This window comes from Microcebus murinus, chromosome 5 (genome assembly GCF_040939455.1).
Source record: "Microcebus murinus isolate Inina chromosome 5, M.murinus_Inina_mat1.0, whole genome shotgun sequence".
NCBI lineage: Eukaryota > Metazoa > Chordata > Mammalia > Primates > Cheirogaleidae > Microcebus > Microcebus murinus.
Window position 1 is genome coordinate 25,983,955 of NC_134108.1, and position 20,790 is coordinate 26,004,744.

Consider the following 20,790-nt stretch of genomic DNA (forward strand, 5'->3'; position numbering starts at 1 on the left):
AAAGGAATTAAAAACAACTATCTTAAAAGATGAGGTAAAATGATCATTTGAAGCTGCATGGCAGCTCACATTCAGCCACATTTCTTATCTGTTTGCTTTGACTGACCTTTTTTGTGGGTAAGGGGGACTAGGTAAAGTTGAAAGGAAAGGTTTGTGAGACAGAGTACATATTCAGCTATACTATCTGTTTACTTTAGCTGACCTTTTTTTTATGGGGAAGGGGAAGAAAGAGAAGTATCTGCCTGTGGAAATCTCTGTGCTAATAAACACAAGGATCAAAAAAGCCCATCAACCATACCAAAGTTAAGACACTTACTATATAAAGGCAAATCTCATGAGAGTAAATGTGACAAAGATAAAAGGTATTTCTGTATCTGCTGCTTTGTCAAGATTCTAAGTTTACTACAATCCAAATTAAAGATCACTTTCATGTTTATGCAATATAACAGAGCTATTTATCTTGTCTTAAAATTAAACAAATATCATTAATAATCACATTTATTAGAAGGCATTTCAGTGTCTTATTTTGCATGAGTAAATACCGTTTGCCTTTTTTCTCGAATGTTTTTGTTTTGAAAATTACTAACCCACAGAAAAAGTCAAAGAATAATATTAATATAATGAACACTCATGGTTCATCAACTGTTAAAATTTTGCCACATTTCTCTTATCTTATATGTGTATATGTGTACATATACACATATAACACAATATTTTGATGAACTATTTAAATATAAATTGCAGATATCATGACTTAACCGTTTTTCTGATTTTGCTGGTTTTTAAAAATTTTGATCAGAAACTTCAGAACATATATTCATAGTGATATGGTACTAAGTACAAAGTTTGAAGAATATATATAGGAATGAAACAAGAAAAAAAATTGGAATTCACTGAGTGCCAGATATGGGCCAGGCAGAATGCAAACAGCTTTGCATATATTGATATTTAAATCACATAATAATACATTTTATGACTGAGGAAACAAAAGCTAAGGAAGGTTCAAGTTAAAAGAGATTAAATATAACTAAATTAAATTATATATTATATAATATAGCTAATGGCAAATCTAGGATTTTAAATTATATGTCTTTTTCTATTATATCATGCTGCCTCCCTATGAAATAATTTTTAAACAAATATGTAGATAATATATAGTAATTTAGGGGCAAATATTTTAATAGGTAGAAATAGAAGTGGTCACCTGGCTATGGATTTGACTCAAATGTCCCATACATATTCAACTTTGTACAGTGTAACCATTGTTTTGGTTCACGCTGCACCATTTTCACTAGGTTCACTTCTCCTACCTCACCTTCACAGTGCAATAAAAATTCCTATTCACAAAGCTCCTCTGTGGTTTTAAGCAATACAATTATCTTGTTAATATAACAAGTATTATTATATAATAATATAATTATTATATAATAGGTAAGGTATGAATGATTAATACCTTAACTCTCCCTAAGGTACTTACATATTAAAATAGGAAACATTATTACTATTTTCATTTAAAAATATCAGTTTTTTTTTTTTGAGCTCTTATATGTGCCAATAGCATTTACTGATACAACCTCATTTAATCCTCTGAACATCCCAGCAAGGTAGATAAGAGTATCATTTCCCATATTTTATAGCTAGTAAATGAAAGTGTCAGCTTTCCACCTCAGCTCTGACTCACTCAAAGGTCCACATGTTCACGTTAACACACAGTAACATGTCTAACCCACAGAACTTTCCTAAGTGTCTCCAAAGAGCAATGGATGTGGAGGGACAGGCTAATTTCAGATAACCTCCTATCCCCACTTTGTACTTCTCTTCCACCTCCAGGTAACAGAGGACAACAAAAGGCCTGGTTAATGCTGCTTGCTTTCACTTCTGTAAAATAAAAATTATCTCACCCTTGAAGACTAGAGCTGAAACAGTCCTTAAGCACAATGAGATAGTCTTTTGTCACTATCCATTCCAGCATTAATAATGAGAAAAGTAGCATATACCATGTGCCCAACATTTGTGTATATTAACTCTTCTAATCATCACAACATTCCTATGTGGTAGGTTCTATTATTATCTCCATTTTACAGATGAGGAAATTGAGCCATAAAGTTTTAAAATATATAGCTAGGAGAAGGCAGTCTGGCTCCACAGCCTATAGTGCTAAGTACTGCATTACGGGAATGTGCCAACTCGTAATTACTCCAGTGAGTATGTATCTTCCATTTGTGACTATATTTGTGACTATATATCTCCCATTACACCAACAAAACTGACAAGCTTAAGGTTCCCATAAGTGTGCTTCTACTTCTCTCTAAACCTTCATTTTTATGATCTCCTCAGCAAGATATTCCAAACTGTCTATTACAATGGCTGGCAGACAACAAACATTCTATATACATGCCTGAATTTCAAATCAGAATACAGCTGCACAATTTTGTAACTGAAAAGTAGTTTAATAGCTGAGTTGGAAACATTAATGTTGCTGGTATAGACAGAAAGAGGATCATATCACACAAATTGTACATGAATACAGTTTGATAACATTGAAATTAAAATTCACTAAATATATTTCTTGCCCAAAAATCCATACATCAAAATAAGTGCTTGGTTTGGTTTATTATTATCAAAGACCACTGATGAAAAATGTTTTCTGAAGCTAAACTGATCATTTTAGCTTTATCAATTTATGAAAGTTACATCTTCACATATCTGAGAAGAATTCGCTATAATGTAGAAGGAAGAAAACATAATTACAGCAACTTTTAACTTTTGTTGTTACATATACCTGGTTTGCTGATTTCTAATTGTTCATGAAATGATCTACTTGGTATGAAACCAAAAACAAGCATTCAGAGCTCAAATAGTGCTTATGCATTGTTGGCATAGCAAACATGGCTTGGCAGGAAAAAAAGTAACTTAAGGAAAAGTATACCAGGAGAAAGATAATATGCTAAAATCTATGATGATAACATTCATAGCAGAATGGAAATAACTTACTATGAAACATTTTAAATTTAGTGTTATCTTGAATGAAGTTTAGAAAGAACCAATGTGCATTTTTATAGAGTATATTGCCCATTAGCTGAAGGGAGTTCTGATAGTTTTCATAAAGGTTGAAGTTTTTATTTAACCTAAACCATAATAAATAATTTAAAACATTGTTATATATTACTTTTTAGATCTTTATTAGTTATTCAGTGAAACATAGTGAACTACTTTAACTTCTATTAGATATGATATACAGCAACAGAAAACAAAATATGAAACTTTACATTTCATAATACTAAGATACCCATCATATCATCAGTTTTGATATAACACCTACTATATGAACTATTTTAAAAGTTTAAAAAACTAAACAAAATATAACAGTAAGCAACTTAAATAAAAACATATATTTGAAGAGTTTATGTTACAAGGATTAGCCATCTCGAATCTAGAGGTGGCATCTGTATAGTTATTAGTGCTAAAGATTAAACAGGTTACTGCTGGTCTTATATCTTAAATCTTTTTCTTCTTGTTAAAATGATTTTTATGGCCCTAAAAATATCATCTATCCAATCAAATTTAAAATTCTTCAGAGGATAAATTTAATTCTTATCACATGAAGTGAAAATCTACCCAAAAAATGCACCTTTTCTGACCTTTCCAATGAGTGGTCACCATACACAAATAATGACAGACTAGACTCACACTCCATTTCCTAAGTTTCATGGAAGACAATTTTTCCATAGCCGGGGATGGGTGGTGGTGGAGGGGTACAGAAAGAGTGCTGTGGCCTGGTCCCTAAGGCCACAGACTGGTACCAGTCCACAGGCTGGGGGTAGGGGACCACAGGTTTAAGTTATTTATTCCACTTCACTGTGGGAAAACATTTACTGATTTTTCAAGAAAAAGGAGAATTTCAGGCTTCGGGTTTAACTAGGGATAATGTTCTTATTAACGGAGACAAATAATGTAGATAAGCAAGAGCAGCAGAGGGAAGGAGAGGAAGAAATAGAGTTCAGTGCGAGATGCCTGTTTGGATACTCAGGTGCCCATGTCCAGATAACAGCTGAATATGCAGGCCTAACACTCTCAAGAGACAGCAGATCTAGCATAAGGGGGTTAAGAATTATTATTTAGAATGGATATGTTTCTTCAAAACCAGAATCTGAGAAAAAAGAAAAAAATAATTTAAAAAACAGTGGAGTGGATACATAAAAAGAATACTAAGCCAAAGGTAGACTACAAAGTGTAAGGGGGAGAGATGGAGGTTTGATGATGACGCATTAAAAAGAAGGGTCAGAGGAGAGTAAGAAAAACAAACAAAACAGACCATGGAAACTCTAGGAAAAGGAGCTTCCAGAAGGAAGGTCTGCTCAACAGTGTAAAATACAGCAGCCAAGTTCAGCATGACAAGTGCTGACAAGTGCACTGATCTGGTTGGTATTATAGAGGTCACTAGTGGCTTTTCCCAGAGCAATTTCAGTAAAGCAGTAGAGGCTGAAGGCAGTTGTGGGTATAAGAAGAAATAAACATATAGTCATAGGTGCCTCTACCTACAAGCTTTTAAGGGTATACAAAAATGCTTGAGAGCTGAAAATTTAAATTAACTTTTAAATTAATTAAATTTAAAATTAATAATTGACATTATTAACTGATAAATCTGGTATTCAGAGACATTTCATTCCATTTGGAAACAATTTCTAGGTTAGAGTTTTTATTTCATATGAGTTCCTTAGTAAGCATAACAATTGCTAGGAAATCACAATCAATCTTAAGTGCGTCACTCGTTGCCAAATCACTTCAAAAGCAAAAGCACAAAAATCTTTTCAATATAATTAACCCTGTTTAATCAATGATGTGGATCCTTTTTCTAGGTTTAAATGACATGGGGTAAGACCCTCGAAGTACAGTACCCTGGGACTGTGAAGGCTTAAAATGGCCCTGGTGAGTGGAAGCTTAAAGGGACACTAAAAGCTTGGCTAAGAAAGAGAAATGTTTCAAGCAGAACCTTGGAGGTAAAAAAAAAAAAAAGAAAATAAAAAAAAAAAAAAAAAAAGAAAGAGAAATGTAAGAGAGGAGTTCAAGGAAAATACAGGATAAAGGAAGAAATTATAGGCTAAAAGTCAGTAGTAGAGAAAGTCAGTAGAGCTGAAGACTGCTGGTACAGGAGGGAGAAGAGTTCATTTCATACGGTGAAGTCCTGAAGGAAACAAGTAAAAAGGATCAAAAGTGCTCATGTCTATGGGTTCCAAATAAGAGGAGGAATGAGGGGGTAGGGATTTAGATAAATTTGCAGGCTTGGGTTGGAAATTGAGATAATTTGTGCTTGAGCCCTACAATTTTTTTTTCTTTTTTTTTCTTTTTTCAGGTAAGGTCTTTTGCTGAAAGTGCAGGGAACAGGGTTGGGAAGATGGCTTGAGAAGAGAGGCAAAGGTTGGGATGAGTGATTAAGAATTATCATAACAAATATTCCTGAGACAAATCTACATCTAAAAAAGTAAGGTTTTTCCCAACTGGGTGTTTAGGGGTACTTAAATATATGGAAAAAACAGGGAGTTAGTGGTCAGTAGGATTAAGATCATAATGACAATTCTAAAAAGAAAATATCAGTAGTTATTAAGTCTCCTCCTTTAATCAGAAACAAAACATTAAAATTGATTTAAGATAGTCCTTGACTGATAGGGTCTAAAAGTTAGAAAAACCCAATTAAAACTGTTAAGGATACAAAATACAAGATCATCAAATGATTAATGCCTCATTTCAGTTGGTTATGCCTTCCTATTTCAAATACCAAAAAGAATCTTTGAATTCTAAGAACTAGATTCTATATCTGGAAATCCCACAAATGACCCCATGTGAGAGAGAAGATTCAAACTTCCCTCTTCGTCCTGCTCAACCACTCTGGAGGATCTGATGTTACTGGCCATCCCCAGCTTGTTGAAAGCCTCTCCTCCCACAGTGTCTGTGAAATACTGCATGCTCCAGGGTTTCCTCCTTTTTCTGGTGAGCTCTTCCTTTCTTCCTTCTGACATGAATTCCCTCCTGAAGACACTGTCTTTTTGCTCTTCTTTCTCTACGCTTATTTATCTCCTTTGGCTTATTCATCCTTATGACTGGATCCGTAAGTTAATGGAATTCAAATCCGCATGCACAGCTCTAGCCTCCAGCCAATAATCTAGCTCCACAGTTCCAGTCTGGAAACGTTTGGGGTGGATGGTGAGCAACTGGCAAGTTTTCTTCCTGTCTGTCCTGTTGCCACTTTTTGGCTCCCAAGCTAAAAAGTCTATAATTACTCCTTACTATTTTATATTAATATTATATTTTATATAGTATTAATATTATATTTATATATGTTATTTATATATAAATATATAAAATATATTTATTATAATATATTTTATATATTTATAATTTATATAATATAAATATTATATTTTATATAATATTAAAAACAAACAAAAAGCCTAGTTACAGTATCTTTTTGAGAGCCAGAAGCCTCAGTGTGATTATGTTTCCCAGTCTGTCTGTCTGTTTGTCCTGAATCGCTCAAGAAAATCAAGTTAGGACATGTGATTTCTTTCAAGGCATTGTTGTAATTTATTCTATTAGAAGTACATTTTACACAAAGTTATATAGATTGTGCTATATAAAATAGTGACTCAGCAGTAAAGAGAGGAGATTTGGGTAGACCAGGCAATAAGGCCATATAAATCTAAAACATTTGGTGTATCCTCAGAAAAACCAATACAGAACAATAAGGAGAACAAATAAAATGATACAAACCTATGTCTTCAACACATTCAAACTACAAATGAACTGCAAGGAGAAAAATCAAAACAGAATCCCTATGAGCTAGCTCCCATGTTCCAGCTGTAAGCCTTTGCAAACAGCGAGGGCAGTTTAGGAAACACTGAATGGAACAGAGAAGAGAGGAGTTAAGATCATATCTAACACTGATCTAAAACTACCTCCAGAAAGAGAAAGTCTATCCTGTAAGTGTTAATAATGGAAAAGCATAATACAGATTAGAGTATGAATTTTCAAGTACATAGTATACAAAGAGGGGGTTTATAAAGTCAATATGGGAGGTGGAGGGAAGAGGATTAAAAGGAAGGAAAGGTACTAACCTCAAACCATCAACCCTGTCTATGTATATGCAGAGATACACAAAGTCCTCATTTATTAAAAACAGAAACAAAAAAACACCACCAAAATACATGGTTACAAGAATTCAAACAACTCATCTAACAAATATTTTCCTCAAAAAAACAGATAGCAAAGTGGAAACCAGTAACATATCATTCTAAATTGAATCAAATATCTTCAAGCAAGCATTTGGAGACATGAAAAAAAAAAAAAACCAATTTGATCAGGAATTCAAAAACAAAGTAGTAGACAAAAACAGAAAAAAGTGAAACAGAACTGAATGAACTCAAGAAAGAAACAGAAGAAAAAAGGCAAAATCATATCACAAATAAAGACAAAATTAGGTGGTGCCCAGAGAAGAAAAGATTCACACAGAAACATAAGGGCATTGAAGACAAGGAATACAACCAAAAAACTGAAAAGAAACCCAGCAATAACAAAGTAAACCAAAAGAAAGTACCAAGAAGGAAATGATAAAGATAAAAGCAGCAATTAATATGGTAGAGGACTGAAAAACAGTAGTTCTAATTAATAAATCAAAATCCTACTTGCTGAAGAAAAATAACAAAATAACCATACCACTAGATAACTTAAGGGGAACTTACAAAGATACAAAATCAGAGATGACAAGAGTGAAATAACCATTGAAACAGAAGAAATTCTAAGACATTACTTTACAGACATGTCTACAAATAAATTTGAAAAACTACATGCAAGGGATAATTTCTAAAATTGATCCAACTAGAGATAGAAAGTTTAAACAATCTAATTCCCATAAAAGAAATAAAAGAATAAAGTTATCAAGAAAGTACTCCACAAAAAGCACTATGCCCAGATAGTTTTACAAGGTAATTCTACCAAGGCTTGAAAGACCAAATAGCCTAGATGCAGTATAAATCGTTCCAGAGCCTTGAAAATGAAGGACAATTTAATTCTTTCTTATGAAGCAAGTAAAACATTTACACATAAAGCATAAATAAAAAGAGAGAAAGAAAATGACAGACTAATATCACCTATGAATACTGACACAGAAGCTTTAAATAAAATATTAGCAAATGGAATCCAACACCATAGTAAGAAATGAAACACAAAGAACACGTGGGATTTAGTCCAGCAATGCAAGGTGGGTTCAACCCATTAATATAATACATCACACCCATAGCTCTAAGAACAAAAATCATGAATATCTCCAAAAATGCTGGAAAAAAGTCTTCAACAAAACTTAAGACCCATTCCTGATTTTAAAAAACTCAAGAAATAGGAATTGATACTTACTTTCTTAGCATGACAAACATACATATTTTGTCTTAGAGCCAGAATCTTATTTTTAACAAAGAAACACCAGAGGTATTTTCGCTAATATCAGAAATCAAACATTCTCTATAAACTATCTAACAGTATATTAGAGGTATTTGCCAAGGCTATTTTACAAGAAAAATCAATTAAAGGCAGCAGAATTGGAAATGAAGATGTAGAACTATCTTTATTTGCAGATGACATGATCACTCACCTGGAAAACCCTAAAGAATCAATTATCTTTAAATGGCAGAGAAACAGGCACTTTCAAATAGTGCTGCTAATATGGAAATTGGTATATTCCTTATGGATGGAAACTTGGTAATATCCAACAAAAGTACATGTGTTTACATTTTAATCTAGCAATCCCAATTCCAGGAATATACCTTGACATTAATTCCCTCATAATGTGACCATACATACACATAAGGCTATTATTCATTGTGGCATTGTCTATTTACAAAACATTGAAAACAAGCTAAATGCTCATACATAGGAGAGTAACTGAATAAACTACAGTACCTCCACATAATAAGAATGACCTCTCAGATATAGAGAGATTACTGGGATGTATTTTAAGTGAAAAAAGCAAAATTTTAGAGAGTACTCCACTCTTTGCATAAAAAAGGGGGAACTAAGAAAATATACATGTGTTTCAAAAAGATTGGTTACCTACAGGTTATGGGACAGAATGCAATAGAAAGAGGAAATAGAAGGGGGGAAATGATACCCTTCTGAATATATCTTTATATATAAATATTAACTTTTGGAACCATGTTAATGTTTTGTCTGTTTAGAAAAATAGACAAAACCAACAAGGATGGGAGGAAAATCCTAAAATTGAATATAAACAGAAACAAATGAATCAAACAATGTTTCAAATAAATAACATAACCACACTCTAAAAGAGAAGAGGCTAATCAACCCAAGTATCTTTTGAAAACAGTATTTGGACTAAAGACAAAAAAGCCAACTCTAAACAAATGCTGAGCTCTAATTAGTAAGATTCTTTCAAGCAAAGGCATGGCTTTGAAATTCTCGAATTACTTTGTCAACATTCTAGGGTTTAGCACATAAGTGAATATATTGTGGATAACAAAAGTCAGGAGTTACAATTAGGAAAGAGAGAATGAACCCTTGTATGGTGTGGAATTGTAAATGGATGGACATACACACACACACACAAACACACACATTCTCATACCTAGATACACATGCACACACACAAACACACAAATTATATATGTACATTCACAAACATACATATTCTCATGCTGAGTGTTTTCCCATGTAAACAATCTCAGCTGTAAGAGTCATATAATTACACCTGAAGAAATAAAATTTCCCAATTTCTAAACCTAAATTTAAAAGATACTGGCTATGCAATCTATAGAGTAGAAGAGTGTTACCAATAAGAACAACTATAAGGAAAAAAAGGCTTTTAAGCAGAACAGCCAGGCTAATTTTTGAATAGAAAGAATTCACTCATATATTGGCTAGATCATGAAAACATTACTTGATGAAAAATATAAAATATAATATTAATCCTAGTGGTAAATATTTAAATGTGCCTACCTCAGATTATTTTCATATTAGTAAGAGAAACACATTATCTTTCACAAAAATTGTAAATATGCAAATGCCACTTGGTATTTCACAATGAAACATGTCAAAAATCACTGTACCTTACAGTAAAATCATAGGAGCAAGAGGCCAGCACAGAAGCATGAAATGGCGAAAACTACAAAAAAAAAACAAAAAACCTTTTGGAGGTTAGCTGCAATTATAACATAGTTCCTATAGTCATTCCATAAACATTATAATAAATTTAAGTTAATCAGAGGCATCACTTAAAATTATGCTGTCCCAAACCTTACATGCTTTAATTTGAGGCAAAAATTTGGCCCCTAAGTATCCATCTATAGGAAAAATATTTATTTTTACATTCTTCAAAGAAAATCATCAGCAAAGTCATCTCTGTTGCTATTCTGGAAAAATTAAACACAATTTCATATTGGCTACTCAAAAATGAATCTTAAAAATATAATGGATTTAAGTGCATGACAGAATAAATATGTAATCATATAATTTACCAATTTTACAAATACGTATTATGATTTCTATAATCACACATACCAAAATAAACATTTAATGTTAACTACTTTTAAAAGAATTTTTATGTTATTTGTATATTAAAGCTAATGAAAAATGATACCAAGGATAAAAACTGCAAATTTAAAGTAAGTAATGCCTCCTATATAAGTAATAAACACAGTTTAATAGGCTGCCCTTTGCAATATTTCTTCAGTGTTTGTCTTGACAGCACTTTAATAGCTATATATACATATATAACTACATTTGAACAGCACTTCATTTTGTAAAGTACTTTCACTACAATACCTTATTTCATTCTCAGAAGCACTCTGAAATATACATAGAGAATATTTTTCAACTACTAAAACCTGTTCACATATGATCACTAATAAAAAATAAAATAGGGCATTTAACTGAAAATTTAGAATTTTAAAAATAGAAATGACATGTAATTATCTTCTTAAAAAATCAATAAAGTATTCTTTTAATATAAAAACCAAAGAATGAAATTGGGAGATGCATTTAATAAGATGCATTCCACAGTAATTTAGCAGGACCTGCCTAAACAAAAGCTAGGAAACTAATTTAGGTCACCTTATAACACAGACAAATTTCTTGGAAACAACACAAAAAGCTACCTCATCTTCTGTTGCTTACAGAGTAGAAAACTTTCTATATCCCAAACATTCGTGAACATTCATCTATATTATCATGTTAGGGAAAAGAAAGAATTAACCATCTCTTTATACTGGTGTTAACAAAGTAAAGAGACTCTCACTAAATGGAAATTATGATGAATATAAAACTAAAAGTAAATTATTGTAGTTAAAAAATAACATTAAAAGAAATAATAGATTGGGGTTGAAACAACGAGAAAAATATTTTTACTTAACCTTACATACTGAATGTCTACATTGTCCCAATTCATTTAATAATTATTCAAATATTTTTCCTAAGTTTAGCTTTCAATATTCATTATCATTAATTGGATAACAAAAACACACATAAAAAAGGATCAACAACTCCAATCCATAAACATCAAAACATTCTTTTATATATGTTTCATTGATTATATTTAAATTTTTATGCTACATATAAAAAGAAAAGAAAAAAACTTACTTTCACCCTCCTAATAGCATAGGTGTGACCAAGAAGTTCAAACACTGGTTGTCGTACATTTCTTAAGTCCCAGCCTCTCAAACTACAGTCAACTGCCCCTGTCACCAGCAAATTCTAAAAACAATTTAGAAAAAAGTAAACTGTGACATCTTTGCAATTAAGCAGTACACAGGCTTTCCTACTAGAAATGATATGTATTTTCTGATAATAGTTTAATACCAAACCCAGGAGTCATTCTTGAGAAACTGTATAACAAGTATAAACAGGAATCAAAATAGACATTAAATGGCAAAAATTAATATGACTTGAGAAAAAAGGAACTCAACATGCTTTATGTACATGATGGAACATTACACACAACAGAAAAAGGCATATAGCTCCAAATTAGTCACAAACGATTAAAAATTATATATGACAAATGAGCCCAGCTTTCTCTTCAAAAGGGTTTTAACACACTCTGAGCTTTTACCAAGCATTGAAAGGCAAGAAGCCTGTTAATTCAGTAATACTTGAAAAAGCAAAGGGTATAAACTAAATTTTTACGTTTTTCTAAATCTAAATCAATCACTGTTCCCAACTCTCTTGGACCAAGTCTTAATATAATATTTAATCATATCTGAGCATTTGTGCAAATAGTGATGAGCCTCCTACCTAGTCAGGCTTTACAAATTCTGCTATCTAGAGCTCTAAGTGAAACCAGAGTCCCTGAGAGATGAGTCCACACTCAGTCCACCCCATACCAACCACAGCAGTAACTCATTGTCTGAACATGTTGGGCTTTAGTATAAGCTCCTCTGGAGAAGAGTTTCAATGATTAGATAATTTTTAAAGCCACTCTCAAATGCATATCAGCACCTCTTTTTAGAATTCCCAAATGTAAAACATATAAGTCACGATTTAATTTTCCAATATGGATAATTCATTTATGGTGAGAGAGACTGAAACTGCAGTCATTAGCATTGAATTTTTTATTTACATTAAGAATTATTATTGAATATGTACTATATTTTCTTTTATTTTCTTTTTATTTAAAGAACTCTGCCAATACAAGGTTCTCTTTATTTTCATTAATTAATTTAAAGCTGAGAAAAGAAAAGGCATACATTTTACCTATTTGTCACAGGCAACAGACTACTTCAGACACATAAATAGTCATGCATCATTTAATAATGGGAATATGTTCTGAGGAATGCAGCATTAGGTGATTTCATTGTTGTGTATACATCATACAATGTACCTACACAAACCTAGATGATATAGCCCAGTCTATACCTAGGCTATAGCATATTGCACCTACGCTACAAACCTGTACAGCAGGTGAACCAAATACTTTAGGCAACTGTAACACAATGGTAATAAGTAGTAGTGTATCTAAAAATATAGAAACAGAAAAGGTACCATAAAAATACGGTATAAAAGATAAAAAATGGTACACCTATGTAGGACACTTACACATGCATGGGGCTTACAAGACTGGAAGTTGCTGTGGGTGAGTGAGTGGTGAATGAATGTGAAGGTCTAGGCTATTACTGTACACTACTGCAGACTTTATAAACACCGTACACTTAGGCAACACTAAATTTATTAAAAAAAATTCTTTCCTCAATAATAAATTAACCTTAGATTACTGTAATGTTTTTGCCTTATTAACTTTTTTATTTTTTTAACTTTTGACTCTTATAATAGCACTTATCTTAAAACACAAACACAATGTACAGCTGTACAAAAATTTATTTCTTTATATTCTTACTCTAATAAGGTTTTTTCTATTTGTAATTTTTTTTTTTTTTTTTTTTTACTTTTTCAACTTTTTGGTTAAAAACTAAGACATGGACACACACATTAGCCTAACCTTACACACGGTCAGAATCACCAATATCACTGTTTTCCACCCCACTGAAAACACTGAAAAGTGTTTTCCCACTGAAAAGTCCTCACGGACAATAGGATTTTTTTTAGCTCCATTATAATCTTATGAAACCCACTTATACATTTGGTGGTCACTGACCAAAGCATCATTATGTGGAGCATGACTGTAGTATATTAGCACATATTTAATCCATTTCTATCTCTAATTCATATGCTCATGTGGTTAGATGAAGCTTTTAAAAAAGTTCCACATGCACATTGCTATCTTATAGAAGCATGAAAATTGGTTAAGCTTAAAAAGGAGGATGAAACAGAAAATTTTAAAAACTGATGGACTGTCAAATTAAAAATGAAGTTACAAATAGTTCAGCAGCCTGACTAGCAAAGTGAAAAAGAACTGAAAGCAAAAGATGATACAAAGTGGCAGGGTTAAGAGCAATAGAGAAAAAAAAATTACATAAATTGTGAAGCAATTTCCCAAAACAAACAAGTAAGGTTGCACTGTTGAACTTTGAGGATTTCTGTTTGTTATTCTGCCTGTTTTACGACCACTTAAATCCAATTAATGCTCATGCAGGTCAGTCACAATTATTAATTAGAAATGAAAGGGACTGAATTTAACTTAATGGTCCAGGAACACCACCCAAATCCACATAAACAAAGATAAATAAAATCTAGAACATTTTAACATTAGGAAGGACAATAGCTCAGGGTAGAGCCATACACTATACCTCATTGTATTTACACCAGTCACAACTCAAAATCTCTGCCTGATGCGCTGGAATCACAATTCTGACTCCTGTTGCCTTCGCATCCCAAATTCTCAGAGTCTGATCACCTGGTAAGAAACGAAGACTTGATCACTTTCCATCACACCACTTATATGCTCAGTGACAATGTACTCATAATGATAAATCAAATAAATGATAAATCAAATGCTTTTTACTGCTATCATCTTTATATATTTTTTAAACCATAATAATGCATAATAACTACTCAAAGTGAAGTAATACCAGAAGTAATGCTGTATGTACCAAGTTAATACTTTTAGATCTACTTAAAGAGGAAAATTTCAATCTCACACTGAGACAAGCACAATATGACTAAATACACACCCAGTATGTTTTTATTTAGGGCAGGAAAAGGACCTGGAAATTCTCATGTCTAGGAAATAAAGCTAGCACTCTGTACCAGGATATTCTATAAGAAAGAAACAATATGGTAGCAGTTTTACTCTCTAAGCCAAAATGGAGAAGTTTTTACTTTTAGTTTTTATGTACACTACATTTTAATGGGCTAGCTAGATGCATATTGTTCTCCTTGGAAAAAACAAGCTAAAAAAATTTAAGGATTATATTTTACATTATTAAAAAAATAATCTGCATTGCTTAACTGCACAAAGTCATCCCTGATTAAATGGCTTATATGCTGTTTGCTTCTAATTTTTCTAAACTATGAGGAAATTTAAAAAATAATATAATGAATAAAATCTAGAATATATACATCTACCTCAAAAGTAAAATACAAGCTATAGTAACCAAAACAGCATGGTACCGGCATAAAAACAGACACATAGAACAATGGAACAGAAGAGAGAACCCAGAAATAAATCTACACAACTATAGTGAACTTATCTTCGACAAACGTGCCAAGAATGTACAGTGGGGAAAGGACAGTCTCTTCCATAAATGCTGATGGGAAAACTGGATATCCATAAGCAAAAGAGTGAAACTAGACCCGTATCTCTCACCATATACAAAAATCAAATCAAAATGGATTAAAGACTTAAATCTAAGACCTGAAACTATGAAATCACTAAAAGAAAACATTGGGGAAATGCTTCAAGACATTGGTCTGGGCAAAGGTCTCTTCAGTAATACCCCCAAAGCATAGGCAATCAAAGCAAAATTGGACAAATGGGATCAGATCAAGCTTAGTGTCCATCAGTGGATGAATAAAGAACTTGTGGTACATATACACAATGAAACACTATATAGCCATAAAGAAGAATGAAATCCTGCCATTTGCAGCAACATGGATGGAACTAGAGAACATGTTAAGTGAAATAAGCCAAGCACAGAAAGACAAGTCTTGCATGTTCTCTCTCACATGAGGGAGCTAAACATTAAAACAATAGATCTTATGGAGACAGAGAGTAGAATAATGGTTACCAAAGGCTATAAAGGGTATCGGGTAGAGGGGGATAAAGTGGGGATGGCTAATGGGAACAAAAATATACTTAGATAGAATGAACAATATTTGACAGCACAACAAAGTGACTATAATCATCAATAAGTTAGGGTATACTTTAAAATGACTAAAAGAGTAGAATTGGAATGTTCCTAACACAAAAATGTTAAATGCCTGAGGTGATAGATACCCCAGTTACCTTGATTTGATTAATTCACATTGTATGCCTGTATCGAAACATTACATGCACCCTATAAAGATATGCAACTATTATATACCCATAATAATTAAAAATAAAAAATAAAACAAAAAAAATACAAACAACTGATAGAGGGAGAAAGCAAGTTCCCCGCGATGAAAAGCATGTGCTCTCTGGTATGATGACAGGCAGGGTCTTAAATCCCATTTTGTCATTGCATGACCCTTTACAGGGTGTGTAATACCTCTGAAATTGATACCTCATTTCTAAAAAAGAACAGAATGCCTACCAGGCAGGGCTGTCCAAGAATTTAACACAAGGTTTATAAAGCTATAGGTCTATAAAGCTTTTAGGTCTATAAAACTCCAGGCATGGTCTCTAGCATCTAGCAGACACTATCACAAATGTTATCTAAAAATGCTACATTTAAAAGTATTCTTTACTAACTGCTATACTTTGGACGTTTGACCCTCCAAACCTCATGTTGAAATCTGATCCCCAATGTTGGAGGTCAGCCCTGGTGAGTAATGAGGGCAGATCGCTAGTGAATGGCTTAGTACTGTCCTCATGGTAATGAGAGCTGGTTGTTAAAAACAGCCCGGCACCTCCTTTCCCTCTCTCTTGCTTACTCTCATCATGTGATCTGCGCGTGCTGGCTCCCCTTCCCCTTCTGTCATTAGTGGAAGTAGCCTGAAGCTCTCCCCAGAAGCAGGTGCCACTACCATGCTTCTTGTACAGCCTGCAGAACTGTGAACTAAATAAACTTCTTTTCTTTATAAATTACCCAGCCTCAGGTATACCTCTACAGCAACATAAAAATGGACTAAGACACTCACCTACATAAATTTTCCTATATTCCCAATTCTAAATCACATGTCAATTGAGCTAAATTTAGCTATTTTAGACAACTTTTTTTTCCCTCCATTCCTTGAAAGTTGCTTAAGAAAAATAATAAGTTTCCTGGCAGTAATAAAATGTTAAGGTTAAGAATAGAGACTTTGGATTTCCAGAACTTAGTTCTAAACCAGCTCAATAACTTGGTAGCTATAAGAGGTTTAATCAAGTTACTAATCCTCAGTTTCCTTACCTATAATAAAATTACCTGCCTTATAAGGTTGAAATGAGATAAGGTAGTGGGGCTTATTATGGTGCCAAATATGGTGTAAGCCCCCCAAAAATGTTCAGAAAAATAAAATGAGAAAAAATACCCATGCATAGAGGTTATTTCTATTCCTACTACTAATAATAACATGAACAATAACTAATATTTATTGAGTGTTTCCAATGTGCCAGATGCTGATCTAAGGCATTTGATATCTACTAACTTTCAAAAAAAACAACACGACAACACTATAAAGTAGGAATTTTGATAACATAAAAAATAATTTCTATAGTCCTTTGCAAATGAGGAAACGCAAGCGAATGGAGATAAATAACTTGCCCAGGATGGTAAATGACAGGACCAGAACCCTGGTAGCCTGGGTCCCCAGTATGTACACTGCACAACGACACCATGCTGCTGCCTCCTGAAGGTGCTGGAGGACAAATGACATACAGCCCATGTTGGCTGATTCTTGAGGAATTATTCTTTTATTTCTGTTACTTTTTCTATAAATTGGAGAAAAAATATTCTCTCTCTTACACACACACACATGCATGACATTTTGTCATTTTGCCCTACTTATTTTAGAAATAAAATAAAACACTACAGATAAAGTTGAAATCTTTATTGTATCTCCAATCCGATTTCCCATCGTCCCTGCTCAGAGACCACCACAAATGTGAATTTGGTATGCAGCCATTTAGTCTGGGTTTTGGTAATACTGTTATTACATTTTCATGAATCCATAAATATGAACTTTTGCTTTGTGTGTGTGATTTTTTTCTTTTTTAATTTAAAAATACTGTCCTGCCACTTTAAAAAAGGTTGAAAACCACTCTGATGGACGAGAATAACCTTTTTGGATCTAGTTAAGGATGGGTAAGGATGAAAGGGAATGATAAGTTCGAAAGTATCAAATGGAAATTGTTCAGAATTGGTACAGGTTAGAGCTTCAAATATCTTCAGGGACACTGATTATAATCACTGTCTGTGGTCTAGCCACTGGTCAGTAGAATTTGTTTCCAGAATTCCAAACAGCTTTGATGAAACAATCTTTCATGACTTTCCCAGCCTCCAGTGTATGAAGCAGGGTGATGTGGACGTCTAGTGTTTGGTCTGCCCAGCAACACCACCCTTTTTCTAGGAATAGCACATCGCCTTCTCACCAAGTGATCATAAGAAGACCTACAGCTCAACACAGCTGACCAACCAGGGGCAGGCCCAAGCACAGCCAGCCACAGTCCCTCATTCCCTGCTCTGACTATAGCTGACAGGTAAAAGGTAGGTACTGGGATTTTTCTGAACTATAACTGAAAAAATAATCAGTCCTCTCTCATGGTAGAATTTACAAGTTATAAAAGTCAGGAGCTATTAGCAGCCATGTGTCTGTGAAAGCCAGTCTACAGAGACGAGTCAACAGGCAGGAAAAAGTCCAGATGAGAGAGAATGCACCCTGGATCATTCAAGCACCCCTTCTCTTTCTAGGGTATGCTTTTCAATAACATTCACAAAGAACTAAGAGAGTTTCAATTCTATCACTGGCAGGCAAAGGAAATGACTTACCATCATGGAGGGAGTAAATGGTATTCTCCTGAAGCTACAGTCCCCTAAACAAAAGTGTAGACTCAAAGAAGAACATTTGACTTGGCACAAGGCTTCCACTAAAACATGAAATGGCTAAATGATGTACACTAGCTTTCAAAAACTTATATTTAATACTAGGTCTGAAATTATAAATTCTGCTATAGCCATAAGTAAAACATTGTCTAAAGTTCAATGAGCTTGTGTTCACCCTAATAATTACATGAGTATGTGAACTGATTTAAAGTACCAAAACACTACAATTAATGTGGACTGGAGATTAAGAAGTAACTGTTATTTTAGCAATAATATGTTTGAGTCTTACAAAATATGGTTAGCAAAAGAAACCAGACCCAAAGGTATAAAAATAGGCAACAATAATCTACAGTCTTAGAAGGTAAGACAGTTGTCACCCTGGGCACATGAGGGAGTGGGGGGCGGGGAAGGGAGCCCTCTAGTAACAATTTACTTCTTGATCTGGGTGCTGGTTACACAGACAAGTTCACTGTAAAAATTCATCAAATTGTACACTTAAGAGTATGTATTGTTCTTATGTGTATTCTTATGTGTATTGTGTATTCTTCAATAAAAGATTACACAACACAGCAACAGTAAAGGTTGGGTGAATGATTATTCCGTATTCCTCTGGCTATTCCTAGAAAAAGTTTGGCACAAGAGTTTGGATCTGCACTATGACATTCAAGCAACTTTTTTTAAAAAAGCCATGGCTTAGGCTGCTCCATCTTACAGTTAACTTAAGGGACACAAAAATGTGAAGATTGTTGAGCAGGAGCTAAGAATCCTACCTCCTTGACAGTCTCCTGCTGTACATATTTGGCACTTTGTCCTTGTCACTTTGCCTTCCAGGTAGGAAAGAGACCTTCTGGCCAAATGGTACAATGACTCACTCAACTCTTTAGCCATCAGGACATCTGAATTTATGTTGTTTTTTTTAATTAAATTTTCCAGACAACTGGCTTTCATTGTCAGCCAGACGTTTGTCAGGTCCCTGTGATGGTGCCATAGACCTACCTGAATTACCAGTGTCTCTTATCAGTTGCAGACCTGCCACTGGCAGCAGAATAAGTGAGTTTAAATGCACAAAATGGAATGAAAGTGCTGACTGTTACTATGCCTAATTTCAAACTGCAGCAGGTAAGAGGAAGTTGAGTAAAAAAAAGTGTAAAGATAGAGTCTAAAACTATGAAGTGAGCTGAATAGCAAAGGGTACTTTCAGGCCCAAATAATTTAATTGAAATGCCAGATGCCTATCAGATGTCATCTGACTTTTTCTTACAGTAGAATGAGGTTTGTTTTAACTATGGAACTCCACATATTTAGGCATGGCTATGACTTATATAATTATATGGAATCTGTAACAGCAATAATTTAGTTTTCATAATTCAAAAGAAAGTGTACTTCATATTAATCCTCTTTATGTACAGAGCTCAAATATTCTTCCCTTCTATCTCATGTAATTGAGAAATGTGAATTCTGTACTAACACAACTATCATGAACTAGACAAAATACAATGTCCTTAGAGAACTCTGCTATGGAAGGTAAATCTAAGTCTTTAAAAGCTGCCCCTTTTTTTTTTTTTTTTTTTTATTCTTTTTCCTCAGTCAAGAGCTGTAGAATCGCTGCCCCTTTTTTGACCTGTTTTAGCTAGCTAATGACAACAAATTTGATTCTAGATTTATAAATACTATACAACCTCGAAGGTGACTAAATTCTTGGAGTAGCCTAAATGTTATATTCTCATATATTATCTTACAATATAAATTGTTGTAAGCAGTTGAATGATACAATTAACTGCATGTGTGTGACAGGATGAGACATAAAAATACATCTTGACTGCCTATCGCATAAGCTTCTACCATTAAAAACAAGTGTTTTACAACTTTAGGTTTCATACCACAAACTTTGCAGTTAAGATATTTTTATAGAAAGATAATATGTTTTATAGCAAGTGCTCATCTGTAAGCAAGAAGATAAAGCAAGAGAATTAATTGTTAAGGACCATAACATAACTCATTAACAAAACTAAGAAAAAACTAAGGAGTTCTCAAACTAAAAGAACCATTCCTCTGTGAATTCAGCACTGAAGCATTCTATAGGTTTTTTTTTTTAAAAAAGAGTTGAGTATGTACTTTTGAAAACAAACATGCAATTCCCATTACCTCAACAAAAATAAGCTATTAATTTGGC

At 33.4% G+C, this 20,790-nt stretch overlaps 1 protein-coding gene across 2 annotated transcripts in view; it reads right to left on the bottom strand.

The window, feature by feature from the left end:
* The window catches only part of PEX7 (peroxisomal biogenesis factor 7), a 68,132-nt gene that overhangs the window by 26,804 nt on the left and 20,538 nt on the right, over positions 1–20,790 (bottom strand). The window contains exons 6-8 of one of the 2 annotated variants that reach the window (XR_012919270.1): positions 14,241–14,347; positions 11,641–11,754; positions 10,118–10,168 (exon numbers count right to left, since the gene is read on the bottom strand). Coding sequence is in view for 1 of the 2 variants with exons in the window: in XM_012739432.3 (XP_012594886.1) it covers positions 10,113–10,168; positions 11,641–11,754; positions 14,241–14,347 (277 nt within the window). In the remaining variant the exon portion in view is untranslated. Of the gene's footprint in view, positions 1–10,112; positions 10,169–11,640; positions 11,755–14,240; positions 14,348–20,790 lie in introns of both variants that reach the window. The other variant, XM_012739432.3, reaches the window with a different exon arrangement.